This window comes from Dermacentor silvarum, chromosome 1 (genome assembly GCF_013339745.2).
Source record: "Dermacentor silvarum isolate Dsil-2018 chromosome 1, BIME_Dsil_1.4, whole genome shotgun sequence".
NCBI lineage: Eukaryota > Metazoa > Arthropoda > Arachnida > Ixodida > Ixodidae > Dermacentor > Dermacentor silvarum.
In genome coordinates this window covers 122974352-122998434 of record NC_051154.1, presented here as the reverse complement: position 1 = coordinate 122998434, position 24083 = coordinate 122974352, and the positions used below count along the sequence as shown (strand labels likewise).

The 24083-nt window shown below is 44.0% G+C and overlaps 1 protein-coding gene across 7 annotated transcripts in view; it reads right to left on the bottom strand.

The window, feature by feature from the left end:
- The window catches only part of LOC119435958 (importin-4), a 175526-nt gene that overhangs the window by 18319 nt on the left and 133124 nt on the right, over window positions 1-24083 (bottom strand). For all 7 annotated transcript variants that reach the window (XM_049673006.1, XM_049672998.1, XM_049673013.1 and 4 more), the window contains exons 21-23: window positions 18925-19172; window positions 13581-13774; window positions 11169-11348 (exon numbers count right to left, since the gene is read on the bottom strand). In XM_049673006.1, coding sequence (XP_049528963.1) covers window positions 11169-11348; window positions 13581-13774; window positions 18925-19172 — 622 coding nt within the window. The remainder of the gene's footprint in view (window positions 1-11168; window positions 11349-13580; window positions 13775-18924; window positions 19173-24083) is intronic.

Genomic DNA, 24083 nt, shown 5'->3' with positions numbered 1-24083 from the left:
GGTCTGGTACTATTCCTCTCTTATTCGTGAAAAGGACGCATGTGCTTTTCTGTGGGCTCAACCTAAAACCATTTTCATCAGCCCATTTAGCCACTTAATTTAAGCCATGCTGGACATGTAGTTCGCAGACAGCAAAGTTGCACGATTTAAAACCAATCTGCACATCATCTACATATACAGAGTAGAACATTGTTCGTGGAATAGCCGTGCGTAGAGAATTCATTTTCACAATAAACAGTGTACAGCTAAGCACACCGCCTTGCGGGACACCAGTTTCCTGGGTGAGACCTAGACAAGGCCTGGCCCACCCTTACACAAAAGGTACGGTTAGAAAGGTAACTTTGTATAGTACTCAAACATGTTGCCGCGGACACCCATAGCGGAAAGGTCTCGGATAATACCGAAGCGCCATGTGGTGTCATACGCTTTCTCTAAATCAAGAAATACGGAGAGAAAAAACTGTTTGTGTAAAAGGCATCCCTTATGATTGCCTTGATGCGGACAAGGTGGTCTGTAGTCGACCTACCTTCTCGGAAGCCACATTGGTAAGGATCTAGTATTCCGTTGCTTTCTAGGACACAGATTAGGCGCCGGTTAACCATCTTTTCGAAGAGCTTGCACAGACAGCTTGTCAAAGCAATGGGTCTGTAGCTACTAGGCAAGGACGGGTCCTTGCCCTGTTTAGGTATGGGGATTACTATAGCTTCTTTCCAAGAAGATGGAATGGAACCAGCAGCCCACATGACATTAAAAAGAGAGAGGAGTGTCTTGTGTTTCAGGGTGTAGGTGCTTGATCATTTCATACATGATACGGTCAGCACCTGGTGCCGAGCCGTTGCAACAAGCGAGAGAAGCTTTAAGTTCAGCTAAACTACACGGGCAGTTGTAATGTTCATTTCGGGCACATTTCCGATCGAGGGGCTGCTGCTCTGCGCGCTCTTTGAACCTCAGAAATGTTTGTGTGTATTGAGATGCACTGGAGACATATTCAAAGTGTTCGCCCAGACAATCTGCCTGATCCTCCAGGCCATCTCCTTGGGTGCTCACTAAGGGCAGCGGGTTCGTCACACGGCCCTTTAATTTATTCTCCCTGTTCCATACTTTTGTCTCGTCTGTGTAGGAATTTATGCCAGAAATGTACCTCTCCCAACTCTCTCTCTTGGCACGTCGACGTGTCCTTCTGCCTTGCGATTTAACCTGTTTGAAATTAATAAGATTTTCGGCAGTAGGAGAATCGCGAAGCAATCCCCCAAGCTTTGTTTTGATTTTTGCGCACTTTACGACATTCTTCGTTCCACCAAAGAATGCGGCGCTTCTGAGCCAGTCCGCTAGTTTGTTTAATAAGCAGCGTCAATAATAAAACCAGTTAGATATGCTACAGCGTCGTCTACGTTAAGAGCAACAATGTCATCACAGCCTAAGTGTGTTAGCTCTCGGAACAATTCCCAGTTCGCCGAGTCCACAGGTGGTGACAAGCATCCACCTCGTTTCGTTGAGTTCAACATAATTGGGAAGTGGTCGCTTCCATAGGGGTTCTTGAGAACAGACCACTCCAGGTATGGCATTAGTGTGCTCGACACTACGCTTAAGTCTATGGACGAGTATGTGTTATGTGTAATACTGTAGTACGTAGGTTCTTTCTTGTTCAATAAACATTCACCTGAAGAAAACAAAATTTTCTATAAGGCACCCTCGCGCATCGCAACGAGAGTCGCCCCACAGTGGGCTATGAGCGTTAAGATCACCAGCGACTATGTATGGCGGAGGAAGTTCATCGATGAAGCTCTGAAATTCTGTTCTGGAAAGCTGATAGGAAGGGGGAATGTAGATGGAGCTAATTGTAACTAGTTTACCAAACAACACTGCTCGGACAGCAACTGCCTCAAGGGACGTTCGGAGGCTTAATTGCCGACATGCAACGCCCTTGTCGACCATTACGGCCACACCCCCTGACGAGGCGAGAGCGTCGTCGCGGTCTTTGTGGTGACATATTGCCTTAAAAAGTTCATCTGTGTTAATTTTAGGTGTGTTTCTTGTACAAACATCACCTTTGGACTGAATTTGCAGAGGAGTTCTTTAACATCGTTAAGATTACATAGAAGTCCTCTCACGTTCCATTGTAATACTTGGGTATCCATAATGGAAAGGAAGTTAGTGATGTGTGTACAGAAAGATAGAAGTTAGTTCACGAGACCTTTCCAGGCCCCGTGATGCGTGGTTTTCCTTTCTTCCCGGTGCGCTCCAGGGAGCTGCACCGTTCTTTGGGCGTCTGAGACGCCGGTGGTCTGCTTGTGCCCATCACCTCGTCTGAGGCGGTGGATAGTGCCCGCTCAGCCCGTTCGCGGGGGTTTCAGGCCGAACTGCACGGGCAGTGGCCCTGGGTCCAGCAGGCCCGTGGGTCTGCTGGCCCTCCTTGGCAGTGGGCGGAACAGCGCTGGCTGCTCCAGCCGGGGGGGCTGATGGCGTGACCGCCGTCACACTCCGTGTGACTTGGGCAGCCGCCGAAAGATGTGGCGCTGCCCCCCCGGCGCGCCACATCGGTGTATGAAGGACTGGACTGGTTGTGGAGATAGAAACGCCTACGTGCCTCTGGGAAAGATAGGTTCAGTTTGACTTTCAGTTCTATAATTTGTTTCTCTTTTTTCCATGAGGGGCACGATCGCGAGTAGGCGGGGTGATCTCCTTCACAGTTGGCACAGCGGGTTGCTGAAGTGCAGATGTCAGAAGCATGTTCATTTGAACTACACTTAGCACAAGTAGCGCGCCCTCGGCAGTTTTGCGACCCATGCCCAAAACGCTGACACTTGAAGCATCGACGCGGATTTGGGATGTATGGCCTGACACGAAGCTTGCAGTAGCCGGTTTCAATTGATTCTGGTAGATTGCTAGTTCCGAAAGTAATGATAATATGCTTGGTAGGTATTTGCTTGTCATCTCGCCTTAGTGTTATCCTCTGCACCTTGACTACGTTCTGGTCTTGCCATCCTTCAAGTAGTTTGCTTTCACTTAGTTCAAGGAGATCATCTTCCGAGACGACACCGCGCACTGTGTTCATCGACCTGTGGGGGCCCACAGACACGGGGATGTCTCCAAACGCCACAAGTTTCGAAAGCTTGTCGTACTGTGGTTTGTCGCGAACTTCTAGAAGATCGCCGCTTCCCATCTTCGTTACTTTATAACCTGGGCCTATTGCTTCAGTGAGACATTTGGCTACAACAAATGGCGAGATCATTCGGACTGTCCTAGTTTCGTGCTGGCTGTGTATGACGTGATACTTCGGGAAAGACTGCTGCGGTTTCAAAAAGAAATTAAAACTTTCATCGGTGCGCCCCCTTTTCAGGGAGCGATCAGGTAGTGTGGGAAAAGCATTTGCCATGTAAAAATGGAAAATTCCGCGGCGATGGTAGCCACCCACCACCGAGCCCAACAAGGGGTCGCTACAAATTTAGAATACTTGCAGACGCCAGCCATGCATCGCCGCTATAACCTAATATAAAATACCCAAGGTTGGATAGCTACACCAGGTTAACCCTTGCCGCCTGGAAATTTGGAATTGAGGAGAAGTGACTAGAAGACAGTACAGTTGGAAAAGTGAGAGAGAAAGACAAAAGATTGGAGAGGGGGACAGGAAAAGGCGACTACCGATTTCCTCCTGGTGGGTCAGTCTGGAGGTGCGGTCTATGTGAAGCAGAGGCCGAAGAGGTGTGTTGCCTCCGCCGGGGGGCCTTAGAGGTCCGAACACCTGGCATCGGCTCAACCCCCAGGATCCCCCTTTCCCCAGACACGGCTAAGCCGCGCACGGCTACACGCGGGAGGGTCCAACCCCCATGTGCTCAGGTAAAGAGCCAGTGAACAAGTCCCAAAATTTTCTTAGTCCTTGCAGGTTTACCAGTTTTCCAGATCACTTGGAAAGAAACAAAAACAAAAATATTTTTCAAAAAAAAAAAGATTATTGGCTTTTCACTCTGTGCGCACACCTAATATCATGGGCTATACAGTCACCGAACAATTTTTTGGACAAGCCCCAATTCATTCGCGGCCCCACCGCGGGTCCATAGCCCTAATGCACTACAACGCCGACAGATATTTTAGACATGAAACAATGGCTTATCGAACTTTTCAGGCTCACTTGCACAAGCTGCGGCATGAACATTGTTGGCGCAACTGCATGCACGCGATTTTCGAGCAATGTTTTGCCAACGTGGAGGGCCATTTGTCACTGTAAATCTTCAGTTCACCGGTTTTTGGCCAGCCAGAAAATTTCACTTCCACTGGGGACAGCGCGATTGCGCAACAACATGGAAGCAACCAGTCTGCCCGCTTCGATTTGAATTCATTCTTGCGACTTGCTCTCTGCTGCGATGGCAAAAAATAAATAATAAAATCGGCCTCATCTCAAGCTGAAGAGAAAGTATCGGCACTGTCTTGTCATTATTATTGAGATCGGTTGTTTGTTTTGATGCTGTTAGGCTCGAGATGGCACCAAAAGCCGCGAAAGTGTTTTAAGTTTGCTCACCTGTTGACACCACAGCATTCCACGCTGGCGGCATGGTAAAGATTTTCACTGGCGATGATAGCATATTAAAGCTAGATCTAATACACCATGGTTAAAACACTGACCTTGTGGTACAATTAAGATTCCTTTATGTGCACACGATAGCATTTATTCAGACAATGTAAATTTGTCACTACTCTTTCGCGATGTCGTGTCAGTGTGGTTGCTCCACGCCACGACGTGACACCCTGTCACGTCGCTTGTCGTTTGAATATTGCGTGCATCTGGTTGCCGCTTTACATTCCTGGCTTGCATTTTGTGGCGGGAAAAGTCTGATTTGATACCATGCGATCGTGCAGAAAATGATGTAGACGCAGAATCAAAATCTGAGTGCCAATCACTTTTGCAACTTGAGATTTGTCGTCGAGAAATTTCACGAGAGCAAGCAGGGGGTTTGTCGCCGTGCCACACTCTCAAATTGCCGATCAGACGTGGTGCGTGGGCAAAACAGATTTGGGACGTTACATGCACGGTGTTCGCCATTAATTGACACCATATACAACTTAATCATTCAACTGACAGTGCAGCTTTTCTTCACGGCCGCCCCATAAAAAAAGCACCAGTTCAAATTATCTTGAGCTGATCTGCACAGTATGTGAATGCGTAAGAATTATTGACGTGCTTAATACATTCCTCATTTCCCTATGGCAGAATTACGATGCACCACCTAATGCCCACACTCCAGATGCCACATATAAAATTAATTGTGTTGGAGCCCAGGACTGCTATTCTGGACATCGTCAAATTCCACCATGATGTCAAATTTTGTAATGGCAGCATTTTAAGCCAATCAGAGGCAGTAGCAGCTCTTTGGGCTGATCAGAGCTGACAATATGGTGGAATTCGACAATCTTCAGAATAGCACCAAACCAAGGCTATGGCTGTGTGGTTGCAGAGAACGCACGCATTCCACTTAATTTAATCACTTCATCCGAAATTTATCTTTTGGAGCAGGCTGGCGCAGTCAACTGGCACATCACTTCCATCCTTGCACTGTTTGACGATGTCGAGTTGTAAAAACTTGCGCCCTACAATGACAGGTGCCTCAGTAAAGACAACAGCCTTAATAAAAAAATTAAGAAAAGTGTGGGGTTTCACGGGCCAAAACCACAATCTGATTATGAGGCACACCGTGGTGAGGGACTCCGGAGTAATTTTGACCACCTGGGGTTCTTTAATGTGCACCTAAATGACAACAGCTTTAACATTAAAAAGCACATTACAGTATGAAGACACCGGAAGCAAAATATTCTGAAGACAATATTTTGATACTTTCTTAAAACAATTAGTTGGAATTTTTTGGATAGCCTTTTTACTTGCCAAGGTCATTAACCGTGATGTTTATGCAACGTGTACAGTGCACACAGATATGAATGAAAGAAGAGGTGACAGGTCTGTAGTCTGCACAAGCTGTGTATGTTAAAGGGGTCCTGAACCACCCCTCGGGCTTGGTGAAAAAAACACAGTCCGCGGATAGCATAAGCTGCTGTGAACATCTCAGCCAAGTTTTGTAGTCGTGCGTGGCACGTGAAGCTTGCATGCGGAGAGCAAGTCAACTTTCTCTCAAACGCTCTCTTTTCAACAGAAGCCTGCTCCTTACTCTTTTCTGGAGGCTTTATTTCGCAATATAGCATATTCCCATACGCACCTGCTATTGGCCAATAGCTGACATCAATCAAGAAGGGCGTTTGGATCTTCTTCCTACTGTTACTGTGTATATTTGAACTGTGACGCAGCTCAATAAACAGGCTGAAGTAAGCGAAAATGTGCTTCTGAATTTTGATAACAATTATGCACTTCCGGACGAAGCTGAATATCCTATGCTAATGCTCGGCTGCAGGAATTAAACTTTGGCCACCCTGCTTATCGGTGTCACAGCTGCCGGGTCTTGCTAATTTCGACTACTAGTTTTGAACACTCAACTAGCCTATCACCACGCGAAACTTAAGGTCAGACCACACGCATGCTTGCCCGCACGTGCTCACTCCTGGCTGCTTCGTTAGATGCCTTGGCGAACTTCGCTACACACTGAGCGATTGATAGCGCTTCAAAATGCATAAGTTGTATGTGGCTATTATTTGCCGGTCAAGCTGGTGCAGGACAAAGCCACACCGCACCACATAGCACGGCCAGACTGAAGCATATGAGCGCGAGTGGATATTCAAGCCCTGTCCTGCACAAAGCAAACGATGCGCATACGCAAGGCAGTTGCATGTAGCTGCGGTCTGCTACATAGCGTAGACACCGCAGCTGCTGTGGGGTGCTACGATGGACTGCTGGCTGAGCGCACTGCGGCTCGCTGAGGACAACCACGTTTGGCATGTTGTAGGCGCAAGAAGTGGAAACAGTGGCATCTACGTGAACATCCAAAGTCAAATTTGAACAGCGTGCCACAGTGACCTTCAGTAGGCAGAGCGTTGTGGGCAAGCCCCGCTCCGCCATAGCCTTCGCAGTGCAAGTCATTGATGAATGAACGAAAGCACCGCTAACACGATGCTTCATTGCCAATAACTCTGCTTCTGCTGAATGCATTGAAGTACTTTTTGCGGCGAACTATTTCGGAAATAGTCTAATTTAACTTCAAATGCATTTCTCGGCTTCGATAAAGTGTGGTTCAGGATCCCTTTAAGTAAGCATGTCAAACCAGTTAGCCAGCCAGCACATCTTTATCAAGTACCCCTGCCACAAAAGGTTGTGGAGCATGGGATCCAATTAAAGAAAGAAAAAAAAAAAAAAAAAAAACTAAATTTTGTTGCCACCAATGCATTCACCTTTGATTTGAAAGGTGCAGTAAATACTTTCCTCTATGATCAACACATCAATCATGCATTCAAGACAGAGTGGACAAGTAGGCAAGAAGTTCAACTTATTTGTTAATTCACTGCCCAAAAAACTTCCATGGCCAATCAGTGCCAAAGTTCAGTGTGCACACATCTTGCAAAAAAGTTTTTTTCCCATCGATTTTTTTTTTGTTGCAGACATTAGAGTAGCCCATCACTGTGTTGGCCACATATGCTAGTCCAGGCTGCAGGTCTAAATTCCAGGCTGTGCGTCCAGGCTGAGGAAATTATCCGATTCTTCTGAGATCTCACGCCCTGTGGACTTTTGACGCCGACTGCACATTCACACGTTTACAGAAAGTTCCTTTGTTTACCGATCACGGAGCTAAGTGAACTAAACCTATTCGAAGATGGGAATAAATGCTAGCAGAACTATAGTAATTTAACCAACAAGATTACTGGTAACATTAAAAACTTCATAAAAGATTAAGCTGCCTTTTTCTTTTTCCTGGCTCCTATTTTTCACTGCACCTATATGTTGGCAAGTAAATTATTCAGTATTGAGATAACATTCAGCTGCGACAGCTCTGCTGGTGTTATGGCAAAAGTTATTTCAATGCTCATTTGGAAATTTTAAACAAGCAGTGGAAATGGTGCACATAGAAGCACAAAGAAATGAAACTGAAACCAGCAGTACTTTGATTAAATAGGCTCAAGAGGAAAGTAAAAAACAGTAGATGTCATAACTGCCATAACATGCCAATGTCATAACATGCCAAAACCACAAACTGACTATGAGGCATGCCGTAGTGGGGAACTCTGGAATAATTTTAACCACCTGAGGTTCTTTAATCTGCACCTAAATCTAAGTACACGGGTGTTTTTGCATTTCGCGCCCATTGAAATGCGGCCGCCGTGGCCGGGATTTGATTCCGTGACCTCGTGCTTAGCAGCCCAACACCATGGCTACTAACCAACCACGGCGGGTAGGTGTCATAACTCAGTGCCATATTTCATCCAAACGATAAAGCATGTATATGCGTATTTACTGCCATCCCAATGTGTCACCTTCTGCTTTTTCCCAGTTGTTCTTAAATCAACATGCTTCGCTTGCTCAATACCTGAGGACCTGCACATGTGTCTTCATAAGAAAAATTAAATTATGGGGTTTTACGTGCCAAAACCTAGATCTGATTATGAGGCACGCCGTAGTGGGGGACTCCGGAAATTTGGACCACCTGGGGTTCTTTAACGTGCACCTAAATCTAAGTACACGGGTGTTTTCTCACTTCGCCCCCATGTATTTTCATATGAAATGCACTTGATTAGAAGCTCTTCGAATAGGCACTGCCCAATGGTGGTACCCCTGCCATAGGTGCCACCTATGCCAAAGGATTCACTGAGCATTCAATTAATTAAGAGGACATGCGGGTAGAAAAATTGTATTTTCTGTTAAATAATCATTTTTTAGATTTTCATGACAAAATTATGCCTCAATATTCTCCTTTTATGTGTAAAGAAGTCAAGGTATTTCTCCAAGAAGAAGACTGCGAAAAATTATTCTAATCGAGGCATGGAAGCAGTAGGGGCAATTATCCATTCACACACTACTGATGAGGCATGCAACCACAGTTTTGGCCCAGACAGTGGGCTTTCCTGCTGTAACAAGCCAGCACTAGCCCTGGATGAGTCGGCCAACAGCTCATTCTCCATTTTTCACTGGCATTCAGGCAAAAGCTACGCTTCCTACATACGAGAGGCTGACAAGCGAAAAGCTGCTGTTGAATACGGCTGAGTCTCTTGACAGCAAGATTTGGTTGTTGTGCCCCAAAACAAGATTTGCTTCATGCACTGTTGTGGAGATGGCACTTCTACAGCCAAACAGTGGGTTAACAAAAGTCACAATGTCTTTGAGGAGGTTCTACAAGAATTGGGCGTCCTTCCAACTTGGGAATTAATTGCTTGGAGTAACCAGAGAGACCAGAGAAGAATCAAAAGCATCTCCGGAGCACAGGCAACTGAAGCTAAATCTCGTCATTGCAGTGTAGGCTAGAGGAGGAAGCATGCATGGTTCTGAATATTATCCTGCCTAAAGAGTAGGATAACATTGAGGTTGTATACAAGTTCTGGAAAGAGTGGTCTGCATTTTGTCCAAATTTCATGCAAATTGATCATCCACAACAGTTATTAATAAGCATGTTCAGAAACTTTAACTTTGTTTTTCTCTTTTTTCCAACAACCTTATGCCATTCTTACTACTCAAGTACAAAAATGCTTGTACTTAAGGTGACTCCATCTTTACGTCCACAAAACAAGGATGTGTAGAATGCAAGTATGTCTCCTTCAGGGATGCCAATTATTTCTGTTCATTGAAAACTTTGTTTCACCACATTTCTTGCATCTTCAGAATCACAAGAAGCATAGAACTGCAGAACTGATTAAGAATTTCCAAATTCTCAGTGAGTTTTGTCAAGTTCACATTATGTAAACGCCGTGCGAGAACTCTCTACAGGCATGTCAGATATAAGATCACCTCTTTTTTATGTCTAGCATTACTGGAAAGTACCCATTCAGCCACTTGAAAAGGATGCCTGATGTAAAGCATTGTGAAGAACAATGAAGGAAGTGAACCCGCTACATAACAGCATACTGACTCTGAGAGCAAGTACACCTACTCCATGAACCTCACAAGGTGAGTGTGCTCCTCAGAGCCAATATTGTTTCAATACGGGTAGCTGGAAAACTTTCAACCAAGTGGCCACAATGTGTAGCCCTTCTACGTGTAATGCTAGCATAGACTGGTAGTAAGCTCCCAAAACAATGAAACTCATTTGGGTGAAGGGAGATCATGCCATCTCACATGTGTGCCAATGGAGCAGACAATGTATCATATTCACAATATACAATTTACACCATGACCTTGGTCAATGTCAGGTGCATGAGAACAGACCAAATAAGAAAATTGGGATTTTCATACAGTGCACAAGTGGCAGCACCCCTTGCAGTGTTTTTGCCATAGCTTGGCATTTTATGACCAGAGTTGCTGGCTCTCTTTTGGCTGCAGTTCCTTTGAGCTATTAATAACCACTGCCATTTGCAGTTTCAGCATTCTTTAAGCTTGCTGCATGTGGGTCTTGTGACTACCACCACTTGAAGAAACGTGCCGCAACAAAGTGGCAACCATGGTGTGTGAACTTTCTCTATGTGTGCACAAAAGGCTTTTGGTATTGGCTGCGGAATATCACAACAAAGATCATCACTAAAGGAGTAAAATGGGAGATAAATAGTTCAAAAAATGTTCAGTTAAGAGAAACTTGAAATTTCTTATCAGAATAATTGGTAAATATGAAAACCCATTTCTGCTGCTCTTCTCGTGTCGGTTTCTCTGCGACCTGTCTGAGGTATACTCGGCCTCAAAGCACAACCTAAAATGGTGTCGAAGGGCCCTTTCAAATGCCTATTCCCACTTGAGCCAAGACAGCATGGTGAACAGATAAAAGCAGGGGTGGTATTCTCGATGAATCACATTCGGAGATAGTTTCACTTTCACAAGATTCTGCTTGACTCAGTACCGGATGCGTCTGTGCATACGAACGACAGTGTTGCTGTCGCTGTGCCAAGCTCGCTATCTTCACATAATGCCAAGTGTGCTGTCGGTCATATACTTTGATGCGTCCAGTGCCAAGTCTTCCGAAAGAGAAATTATCTCCGAAAGCAATCTCCTGAGAATACTGCCCCAGGATTCAAGGCCAAGTAATAACTTCAAAACACTTGCCACAACTCCTATGTATATAGTAAGATGCATTCCCTCAGCATAAAGGTGCATATCTTACCAATTTGCCCATAAACAGAGGCAGCAGCCCTGCCATGTAAGGACCAAACCGCACAGGTGGTAGTGCCTTAGCCATGGCAGGAACCAAGTCTCCGGCCATTTGGATGAGCAAGCCATCATACTCGGCCTCATCGTGTTCATCAGCATCTTCTATCTCACTGTCCGCACACTGTGACTTAAGCTTTAAAAGGGGAGGGGGAGGAGGTGGTGGCACAGATAAGTATACTTATACAATCTCTGCAAACTTGATGCTCGACAAATTATGCATGTTTAAAAGCAACAACAAGTTGGCTTTTGAAAGTAGGGGAAAAAAAGTGTGAGCAATTCACAAAAACTATATGAGATACAATCTTTAAATTTTCTTTGTTTTTGTGGCAATAATGTCACTCAGCAAGAACCAACTAGGTCAAGAGCAAGTTCTATTGGAGATACGATAAGCCATAAAAATATGCAGTTGCTGCCTGATAATTTGGACAGAGAAGAGAGCAAAAATGTCAAAACACACACACAAATGACATCACTGAGAAGCCGGCTTCAGAGGCACGTGTTATTCAAGGTGTGGGCTAATGGCTGAAGAAGGAGTGCATGCTTATTCAGCAAATTACCCAAGCCGACCGAATCCAAAAGGCTGTGAATTACCAATGCCAAGTGTTGTGTGTAATGCCAACCCACCAAGAAGTGGTTGGGAATTGTGGGGAGCGGCTTTCCTTCGGGCGACTTGGGTTGTTGAGCTCTCCCAGCCATCGCTGGGACAATAAGTAGGATGTATTCGCTTCCCCCTTGGCACGATCTTCTTAAGAGCGGCGTGTATGCTTTGTGTTAGCCTTCACCTCCTCGGAGGCGGAGTTTTATGATGTCTACATGATTACCGGAGAAGATAGCAAAAATGTCACAACACACACACACACAAGAGAGAAAAGTGGGGAGCACATAAAACAGCTCATTGTACTTTACTCCTCAGCCATCCTGAAGGCTTTATTAATGCAATATCAAGCTGCCACAATTCAATGCTTATATACTGGCTGTCCCAACTAAATGTCAATAAGAATAAAAAAAACGAAGGTTTTAAAGGAACAGCAATCAGTGTATGTTGATGGGCATCATTTATGCTAGCCATTTTTTTTTATGTAGCAAAAATAATTAAATTTCATTAGCTAACTTTTATTAATGTGTCTAATCAATGAGGAGTGAATGCATAAACTGTGGAGCATGTTGAAAAATGACCAATAACCGTGTTCATAGCAACCTAGATCTTGTGTGGTCCTTTTTTTCGACGAAAAAAAAGAAAGCCGACGAAAAATACCACATGATAACCTGTCTGCGCGCCAGCGATAACAGCGGTCTCTAACGTAAACCTCACTATCTAGTACACTGAGATTCTTATGCATGTTGAAAGGCAGGGCTTTGCGTTTGATAAGAAACAAAGATGAGCGCTGAATGCTGCTGACGCATCAGAGAAAGAGCACGGTTGCTCAATTCTAATTCGATAAGCTAGGCTCGTATGTGATGAAGTTTATGTTTGAGAGCACTGCAATCCCTAGCATGTGGATTCGTTGTCACACGCCATCTTTAAAAATTTCACTGGCTTCCCTTTCTCGTCCAAAAAAGAAAAAAAAAGTACCACACAAGACCTATGTTCTACAACTTTTGCATTGACGCCTTATTGATTAGGTAAATTAATGAAAAGTTGCCTAGCTAATTAAGCATTCTTGCAAAAGAAGAAAAAGAAAATGACTAGCTAATCTAATACTAATAATTAAACAAGAGTGCCGTGTGCGTTTTTTCTGGCTGTGCTCGTGTGTGGCAGTCGTGTAGTCATTGCAGGAATGGAGTGAACCAGTCAACTATGACTTCATGACGCGTCCACCACCCGGGTACGAAAAGCGAAACTGGTTTACAGAAACAAGTATCACAGTAAAATATTTTGGGCACTCTGACTTGCCAGTATTTTTTCTGGGGTTTAGAGGGTTTGGACCTTCATTTAATGAAGAAAAATTACTAGTTGAAGATGTCATGTCAGTACTCCATTAAAGTTTTCAGAACTTCGTTAGCACAAATGGCCATTCAGCAGTTGAAAGCTGTGGTTTGTAGAAGCTTAATCAAGGTTGCTTCATTTTAGTTATTACTAAACAGCCCTGCGACATCTCAGAAATTCCCCACCACTGAAATGGCTTATGGTGTCAGTACATGCTGAGTGTGTCTGCAAAATCTTAAATACACAGCATGGTATTCACAAGTTCAAGCACCACTATTTACTGGCTCTACATGGCACATGACAGTTTCATGAAGAATTGGAGATAACTGAGCATATAAAAACAGTCCATCATAAACTGCAGTCAGTGAGTTGTTCCATACAGAAAGCATTCCAGAGATAATAAAACTATATACCAAGGCAACAAATAATGTAACGCACCTCATTATTGAAGGCAGACTTCACTAAGTCGACAACAAGACGCATTTGTTCATCACTTTCAAATGCTGCACTTTCGAGTTCATTAATAAGAAGAGCCAATGTCTCCAGGGCTGCAAGGACAACCTCTCGTTCTCGTTCAATATGTGCAACTTCCACAAGCTTGGAAATAAGCATGTTTGCTGCCTTATACACATCTGAAAGAGTATACATAAATAGATGAAGTCAATCAGAAGAGAATGCAGATACTAATTTTCCACACCTGAACTAGCACCACAGATCTTTTTCTATAACAGTGGCAACAACAAGCATGACATTAGCATGTTTTTTTTTTTTTCAAGAAGCCCCACTGTCTTGAGACATGATAAAGTGACTTAAGGCACAAGTTCTGTATTATTTAATACCTGAGGCTTATAAGAAGATAAGAACAATAAATGTTATGGCATTGTTTCCACACGAATGTTATTACAGACAGTAAACATCCATTAATACATCAGCTAATTTACTTTGGTTAATTCAGCTGCATTCAAAAGTTCTGGCAGGTGCTTACGTTTTTGCAATACAGAAAAAGCTAATTAACTTGAACATGTCGAGCATCACACAGCTTGGGCTAAAGGGATCAAATAAACAACGGGTAGATCATGAGCTCTACTGATCACACTAAATATGATGACAAGGATGTATGTCATTTAATTTATGAGGGCTTATCTTCAACACTCCAAAAATGTCTCCTGCCAAAAGCAGAAGGAGGTGCATGACACTGGCACAAAGAGGTAAAGTATAATACACTAAGTATGACAGAACCTCTGTGCGTGACAATGAACACATGGTTTTTGTTACTGGCTTTTTTTGGAGGCTATCAACTTTTGTGATCCATTGGCAGTGTCTGTACAATTGTAGAAGACAGCTGGGCTTAGAAACTAGCTGAAAGCAGAATCAAGACTAGAAGAATGTTTATGTGAGTACAAGGACAATGATGACTTTGCATTACAAAGTACTATGTTGGTGATTTGAGTTGTCTATATATACAGTGTGTCCCAGCTAAAAGTAGCCATTGTTTTAAAACGACGGAGTGTGCAAGGAGGCTCAAACTAACTCAATAGTGGTGAGGATTGTGTGTCCTAGCCTGCGGTATTTTTTTCGTTTGGAAAAGTCAATTACTTGGTATAAATTAATTGCCAAACTTTTTAAATATTGGCTTCACCAAGAAAGTGCCACTACGAAAGTTGCAGATCACATTTAAAAATGGCTGACTAAATTAGTTAGCAGAACCTATCTGCCCCATGCGTTCACTCTATGACACATCTTTGCAAAAACTGTGCCTCGCCAGCAGCAGAATCACTTGAAACAGTCACCACTTGTATCAGTCTTTCCCTATGTAGACTAAGCTTTGTCTAAAGGGAGAACAACACTACAGAATAAGTGTTTTCACTTACATTAGAACAGAAACGAATATTCAACAATTTCACATACTATAGAGTTCTTGAATCGAATATGAATAGAATCGCAAGGACTTGCACTCAGCATCCCTTGCTCATTCATCGATGCTTAGCTTGACATGGAAGGCATGCGATAGCTGGGGCGTCTTTTGCAAACACAGTGCCCCTTACTATTTTCCCTAGGATGCATATGCCTAGAAAAAAAAAAAAAAAAAAAAAAAAAAAAAAAAAAAAAGGGAAACCCCTCACATCACCTAACACTACACCAGGAAGCACTCAAACTTTTATTTCAGGTAGTTTTGGAAATTAGAAAATATAGTAAAACTTCATTACAAGAGACACTCAAGGGACCCGGGAAGCATGTCTCTTGTAACCAAAAATTCTAAAAGCACCAAGTAGTCAGACTAGATCACTTTATTATACATCAGCATCAACGTGTGAACACATATACAAGAAATTGCTCAGGATGGCTTAAAGAAGTCATTCATAGTAATTTATTTTTTAGTGACTGCAGATTGTATTAGCTTCTTTCAACTTCTGGAGGTAAAGCACTTCACTTTGCAAGCCTTCCTGTTGCTCAAAATATCTTTGAAGTTAGATGTTCGTCAGCCTCAACTGCCGATACTTTCTGCCCTGCAATGTCCTCGTCATCCTCCGCCTCCTCTGGTTCACCTAGGGCACATGCGCTATTTACTCGCACAAGAATTGCATGATCTGTAAGCTCTTCAGAGCACACGAGGTCCACATCTGCAGACACAAACTCCTCAAAAGATTCTGGAACGTCTGCGGTCTCTTGAATGCAGGCCCAAGCTTTATCTTCAGGGCAGTTTTCCACAGGGTCTTCCATCCTAAGTTGGATGGAAGATCTGTGTCTGGGTTGTCTCTTCTAAATAGTGAAGAACTTACTCTAGGGACCTAAAAAGTTGCCCTTAGTAACAGAGTGTCTCTTGTAATCATGTATCTTGTATACGATGTTGTTAACATGGTGAACATAGGAAAACCAACCAAACCATTTTCAAATGTCTTTTATAACCAAGTGTCTCTAGTAACGAGATTTTACTGTATTCGATACCCAATTCAGTGTTCTTTGATCATATTTCCTGAATATTCATATTCAATTAGGAAATTTCACTATTCGAACACCCCATCTCTTAAGCTCTTTCGACTGTTTATATGCTTTAGACTGTCTACCGTTTTTCAAGGACCTCCTATTTTGTAGCGTAACAGAAAGCGTACCATTCGGAGTGTCTTTATGTGCAGTGGTTTCTTTGAAAAATGAGTAGAAAATTTTTAACATGAATTTTTAAAAATCTGTGTAGTCTCTTAGAACTGCGTATGGATCCCTATTGCAAAACCCTGTATCCAGTGCCATGCCTGATTATGGGCCCAGTGTCGCGCGCTGGATGCTGGGATGCTGGCAAGGTGCGGCATACTGGGAGGCGCTGGGCGCAGTGTACTGGTGTGAAATGCAGCTCTATAGCGAGAAATACATGGTGCCTGGCTAGCTTATATATTTTTTCAAATACAAAAAGGAACAGAGAGCGTTGTATTGCAATAAAAAAAAAAGAAGAAAAAAAAAAGCCCCTAGGAATCGAGCCTCCGACCTACAGATCCCAATCCCAGTATCCTACCACTACGCCATGGCGATTCACAATTACAGATTCATAATTTGCCATGTCAAGACGCAAACACAGTTGCAGTTTCGCACAGACGCCTCGCACAGACATGGTAGATGCACCCTATTGCCCCGCAACTAAAACTTACGCCTCTATCAGAATGAAAAAGTTGTTGTCCATATTGCATAGTATGCCTGGAAGTGCTGCTACACTTATTTGCTTTTGTGATTGGTATATTAAATCCAAAAAAAAAAAGAAAAAAAAAACCTTAAATGAACCGCCGAACTGTACCCTGTACGGGCTGTTACTGCCGATTTTGACAGTCGTTTCTTGTTCTTCGCGCAAGGGTAATGCAACATTTCCATAGCTCGACAATGCATTTCAATCGACACGTATGTGTAGTCACATATCTCCGTCAGAGAAGCGGTCGGTTAATATGGCTGGCAGCCTTTGGCGAGAGCACATATAGATACGTTTATAACGCGTCACATCGCTTGTTCCACTGAGAATGTAGACACGAAAAAAAATGGTCTGTTTAAAAACACTGATGGGAAAGATGAACTACAGAGTGATTTATTGTCGTTAGACTTGTTGATTCCTGAGCCCAGACGGGCTGATAGAGTGAAGACAGACTCAGCAGGTACGGTAGGCCTAACCTTCGGTGGAAGTGAACGATCTCGGCGCGGGTACCTGTTGAACGCGAACATGTTTGTATTTGAGCTTTAGAACCTTTAACTATTATTTTGAGTACACTAGGGAAAGTGGAAGTGCACAAATCGCCTCAGCTTTGTTGTCGGTGCAATAATATCAATCAGCGGAAGGCTTAGGTCTGTTCGAACGCGTCTGAACAGCTGCTGGGTTTCGTGTCGAATACACAACACTGCGACAACTGGCAGTCATTGCTTGCATACAAACTACTCGAAAACGAGGCGTTATCTGCGTTTGCATAATTTCGTTCACGAATAATACAGCTATCCGCACAGTAAAAAGGGAAATGCACAAAGCGAAAGTGATCTTCAGTGTCGCATGTGCATGGGCAGCTCACACACCTTTATTCCGAGCTGCAACACCGCCGACACGAAACAGACATTTATGACCCCAAGTTATAGCGCTATTTAGGACAGGAGTCTGTTTTTTGCACAGGACATGCCCATAAAATTTACCAAGCATTTAATATTCAACAGCACCTATACTCCGGCAGTGCAGCACAAACGAAATCAGCGCAGTTTCCAGTACGAGCTAGCGAACTCCAGCGACAAGCAGTGCATGTACAGCGCACACCAGTGCGCCCCAGCGTCATAGCAGTGAAACCAGCGTCTCGTCCAATGTGACCCAGCTCTTATCCAGCAATCTCACCAGTGTCCCAGTGACTCCCAGAGTGCGCCAGCGTCCCCAGTGCCACCCAGTGTCAAACAACGCACTGATTTCACACTGGAAGACGATGGTTTTTGCAATAGGGATTCCTGTAACACAGATTTCTGGACTCGATTGAAATGCCATGCCGGTAAAAAATTGAGAAACTGGAACTTCACAGGATTTCTGCAGCAACGGTTACTTCTTGTTAAACACTCAAACTATGGCCGTAAGAGCCGTCATCAGCATGCAATTGGTTGCATAAATCATTAATTTCTTTTTTCCTACAGTAGAACCCGGCTGACACGTTTTTCACGAGACCGTAAAGAAAAAAAAAAAAAAACCAAGAGCCGGGAAACGCAAGAGCTGAGAAACAGGAAAAAATGAGAAATGAGAGTAGTGGTGAACTGCACACAACTTGAATTCTTACATTTAAAAAAAAGTCAACAGTTTCACCCGAAAGCCGAAGCGTCGATTGCGATAGCAAATTAGTAGACAGCTATACAAAGTAAGGATAGTAGTTTTATCGTCCGTATAAACTTGTAAACATTTGCTTATTAACTATATTAACAAGCACGATGTCAGCACGCACAGGCAAACATGAGCCCATCACACTTCATGAGCTCGGACACTCGCAGTCGAAATTCTGGCGTGAGGAAGCGCAGCATCAGCAGCGAGCGAAATGACCATCGTGCTGTCTATCTCTTTAACCCAAACTGAGTGCTAGGAACCCACAGCACGCACAAAGCTACGAGCCGCTGACGCACCTACACTGCCTAGACTCTGCCCCCAACGCAAATCGCTTTCAAGATACGATCCGCGCAACTGCGCGCCGCCGCGCAGTACGCAGTTGATGCCAGAGTACAACGCCGCCCGCTATCCCTTAATGCCCTTTTGATACTTTTGATATAAAAGGGATACTTTTGAAAATGAGCTCACCAGAAATGCTTACAGGATTGCCATCATCAGCTTCATTGGCACTCTTGAACAGCACCACCGTCAGCTGACCCAGGCACGATAGCGCTGCTTTCTGAACATCCGGTGCAGGGTAATCAGCCATCTGGTATACTTCAGTGAAGCATTTTTCCAGATGTGGTGCAAAAGCTGTTCCAATGTTCTCAGCCATCTCTGCGAGGGCCACGCACGTGTCTTCCTTCTCTTCCAGGTAGGCATTTGCAACAGTGCAGCTGCGTAAGCACAATGTTTTTTTAAAACCCTAGCCATTACTTAAAATTTTACGAGACATGCTTTTGTTTCATGTCCTCTATCCACACGTGGGCACGGACATGTGCATGCATGCACACACGCACAGACATACCTGCAGATAGACGGAAACATGAAAATCAGGACACAATATGAATGTACAGGGTGTTCTAGCTAAGTTTAGCTAAGGTTTACAAATACTATCCCAATTTGACATAGGAGGATGCAACTAAAAGCATGTTGTTGGTTCTCCATGACACACAGTGAAGGCGGAGCTTAGCCCCAATCACTTGGACACAATATGAATGTACAGGGTGTGCTAGCTAAGTTTAGCCAAGGTTTAAAAATACTATCCCAATTTTATATAGGATGCCGTCAAGATTGTCAGGAGCAACGACTCCGAAAGGGACGCGACGCGACTTAGACGAAGAGAGCCTGATGAGTCAGCGTCAAGGAACGTAAGCACATTCCACGTAAGCGGCGAGATCGCAATAGGCCAGAGTTGCCTGACTTGAGAAACACCCAGAACTAACATAGGCAAAATTAAGGGCTTGTTTATGGATTCATTAGGTTGCATTTTTGTTCACATTTATTTATGTGTTGTGTTCTAGTTCAGTGTGCACATCCACCCAGCTCCGTTCTCAAGTGCCGACATGGCGTTCCGGAGATCATCGAACACGCTGGTCTGCCGATGCAAATTCATATTGTGCAAATCACAATTTTTGCATTCTGTTTAGTTCGATCTTCATCAAGATAACTTAGTTAATTCATTCTGCAAGTATTAAAGGGTTCCTGAAACGGTTAGGACAAATTTTGTAGACACGTAGGGTACAGCTACAGTAAGACATTCACGTTACTTTTATGTGAAGCGTCTCATATTAAGATATCTACGGACGATAACAAGTTACTCTTCTCCCTAGCCATGCTCTTCCTCCTTCGTCAAGTGATCGGGGCTAAGCTCCGCCTTCACTGTGTCATGGTGTGACATCGTGTCGTCTACTTCTGGTGTCTGGGAGCCAGTGCGCGAAGTCTCTCAACCTCTCTGCTAGCCGCATGGCCGTTAATCCACAGTGAGAGCTACTCAAGCACACGCATTGTGAGTGTTCTGTCACATTGCCGAGCGTGTCCAGTATACTGGTAAATGCAGGCGAGCTGGACGTTTTGACGGATGGGTGGAGGCATAAACATGAGCGGCTTGCACGATGCAGCTACCTCGTGGTGCAGAGCTCAACCTGCGAAACACATAGGTAATATTGCTGTAAGCAAGTAGAAAGACTTGTGTTTAAACAAGATTTTAAACAAGTAGAAAGACAATGTGTTCACGATTACGCTGCTGCTGAAAATTTACACCAGCAGCAAAGTACTTGGTTACTGAAATCAAGAGTTCGATGAAAAGTCATCTAGTCGGGATTGCTCATAGTCAAGGGTAAAATCAATGTGAATTAATTGTGAACAAGGCCCCCATATGGGAGCCAAAACATACAGTTTTTCTTTTTCATGTTTTTGGTCAGCATCCGTTTTACCCTTGACTACTTGGTTACTGCTATATTAGCTCTGTGTTTGTCTGGTTGAGCTCTGTGCCTCCAAGTGGCTGCACCCTGCAGGCCGCTCACATTTTCACCTCCGCCCATCTGGCAAAATGCCCAGTCCGCCTGCATTTACCGAAATACCGGACACGCTAAAACTCTCTACTGTGGTAGTAATCCTCCAGTGTGTAATGATGGCCCCAAATGTGTAGATACTGGCACCAACTGGATACTGACAGCCTGATGGGCTGCAGCCACTCTGCTTGCCTGGTGCCATGTAGAGGGACACGATGTCGCAACTTGACGTGTCGCCAATCGCTAGATCTGCAGCCCACAATGCAACAAAGGCAATTCATGGTGCTCTCAAAAAGAAACCTCAAGACCAACACTGACCGTGCAGCTCGCATCAACATGGAGCATGCTGTAACACAAGCAGACGACACTTGCTGGGTGCGGAAGTGCTCTAGTGTAATGATAAATTGTTGTTGTGCACTCTTATTCCGAAGTGTTTAGACGCAACCAAGGAAGAAAAAAAAAGGATCAGGACACGAAAGAGCGTCACTTGCAACTAGTTTATTGAAAGCAGACAATTGTTGGGCGTACTGCCCGCGCTCACGCAAAGAACGTTTACCGTTCGACTCGGCGCATACTAAGCTTGTAAAAAGGGGCAATAGTCTCCACGTGTCTTGAGGCGTCGTTGGTGAGATCTTGCTCTTACAAAATGCAGGAAAGCTTTAACTGTCAGGTTGCACGGCTGCGATCAGCCGGATACCCTTGTTCTATCATGGTCGCAGTTGCGGAAACCCTCCTTCAAAAATTGAAGGGCAAGCGGAAAGCCAAGCAGCTAGTGGAAAAAAGGCCTCAGGTTGTTCTGTACATGCATAAAGTGGCCCACAATCTAAAAAAAGTGGCCAGTAGGTACAAAGTACCTATTGTTTTTTCGGCTCCACGGAAGCTTGCTGGCTTGTGCCCTCGCATCGCAGACCCGCAGAAGTTGACCCGCTGTGGTAAAAATCATACAAGGCCGTATGTGACTTGCGCGGTCGGTGTGGTGTACGAAATTCCACTTCATTGCGGCACGGTTTATATCAGTCAGACAGGCCGTTGCATCAATGATAGGGCAAGGGAACATGAGCTGTCTATCAAGAATAAGATTAGTGCACATTAACCTATGCACTGTGATTCCTGCACATGTGAGGCAGACTTTTTCAATATCCGCATTCTTGGCAAAAGCAAAGATTCCCTGGCACGGGAATTAATGGAGGCATATTTCATTGCTATGAAACGTGACATCTGTGTCAGTGATACGTCTGTGGCTTTACGCAGCACTGAACGCCAGTTTTTGCACTATATGATTCGGTAATGATTCAAACTGAGTTATGTGCGCAAATGTATGTGCGCATAAGGCCACCTTTTCCTATAAATTGGACCCTTGTCTGCTTTCAATAAACTAGTTGCAAGTGACGCTCTTTCCTGCTCTGATCCTTTTTTTCCTTCCTTGGTTGCATCTAAACACTACAGAATAAGATGAACCAACTAGCCCAGCAACAAGTCCTGATATATTATGCACTCTCTTTGTTATTTTTTTAATAGAAACAAATTAACCAAAATTCCAACTATTACAAACAACATTTGTTCAGCATAAAGTTGGAAAAATTATCAAGGATGCAACGTGGGCAGTGGATTGGATAGCTTGCCTGATTGACGTCATCAGCGCCCACTACATAGGTGGCGATGGGTGGCTGAAAACTCAGGGGAGTGGTGCCGCTGGGATTGGTAGTGATGCACATTTTGAAAACCTTATAATAAATTATGCGCTTTACGTGGAGCGCTTAAATGTGTCACTTAATGATCAGAAGGACCTACCCTATTGACTCAGTAGATTTGTACAAAATCGTCAAAAGTTTGAAAGTTTAGTTTGAAAGTTTATTTAACATAAGTAAACAATACAATTAGAAAGCACACTTTTGGGACCCAACAAATTTGTTAAAGGGTCCCTACTTAAAGGGTCCCTACTTAAAGGGTCCCTACTAAAATTGCTTAAGGGTCCCTTGAACTTAGGCAAAAATATCTGATGAGAAAGTTGTAGAGCATTTAGGAAATGACTGATTAAGCAGTATCTAAATTCTTACCTCCTGCCCAATCATTTTTCCTACATCATTAAGAAAGCCTGTAAATTTTTAGTATGAAAAAAACCCATGTGACTGTGTGCTTGCACACCACAACTGCAGTGCTCTGAGCATGCCACATATGAACGAACAGCACTTTTAACGTAGATTGTTACCGATGAGAAAGTGACAGGGCAGTGATGCAGGCATTGGCTTGAAAATTCACTCTAGCAATTGGTCTCAGTTGCACTGCTGAAAGCAACAGACATGTTGTTTATGATGGCAATAAGCAGAATAAGCCTCAAAACCATGCTGCCACTTTCTAATCTGTAGCACACTAGCTCATCAGGGCTGTTCATCCATGCGTGGCATGTTTAAGAGCACTGTGATTGCAGCGCACAAGTGTGAAGTCACATGCTTTCTTTTTTCGCATTTCACAGGCCTCCTTTACGACAGCAAAAAACACACAGATTGGACAATTCTTAGAATGCTCTAAGACTAAGACTTTCTCATTGGATGTCCTTAACCTTAAGACTTGTGAACTAAATTAAATAATCTTGCTTAACAAAACAAAATGCAAAAAATTGCGATTTCTTTTATAGAATGGCCAACAATAGTATTCTTTTAGTTGCGTCCTGCAATAGCAAATCTAATATTTCTAAACTTTCGCTGAAGTTAGCTGGGACACCCTATATACAGTTGAATCTCGTCAATTCGAACACGCTTAATTTGAACTGCCGGTTTATTCGAACTGACACTGTGGTCCCGTCAGGCGGATTGGGCGCATCTATAGCCTTTATTCTTGTATTTACTGCTGCACATAACACCGCATTGCCCGCGTGCCTTATAACTCCATGATCGAATCGATAGCGGCCGCAGTTTCGTCCGCAGAAGTTACGGAAAACAGTAGTATTGTTTTCTACTAGGGGCACGTGCTAGCCACGTGCTTCCAGAACTGTATGGGTCCCTGTCCATGATCGCGTCGATAGCGGCCACAGTTTCGTCCGCAGTGATTGGGGCAAACAGTTTCGTTATGACTCGGTGCAATGGCTGTGCACACAATGTCGCAAACATGGCGCAAGCTGTTGAGGATGAAAGGCGCCGGCTACATAGTGATGAACAGACAATCTGTTGGTGACCAGCTCACTGGAGAAAAAATAAACAGGATGTGCATGCGGTAATCAAGAGTGTGTCTCAGATAAAGATGTGCTGCGAGCGCCAATACGTCACAAGATGACGAGCATTGCAGCTTCTGCACAAA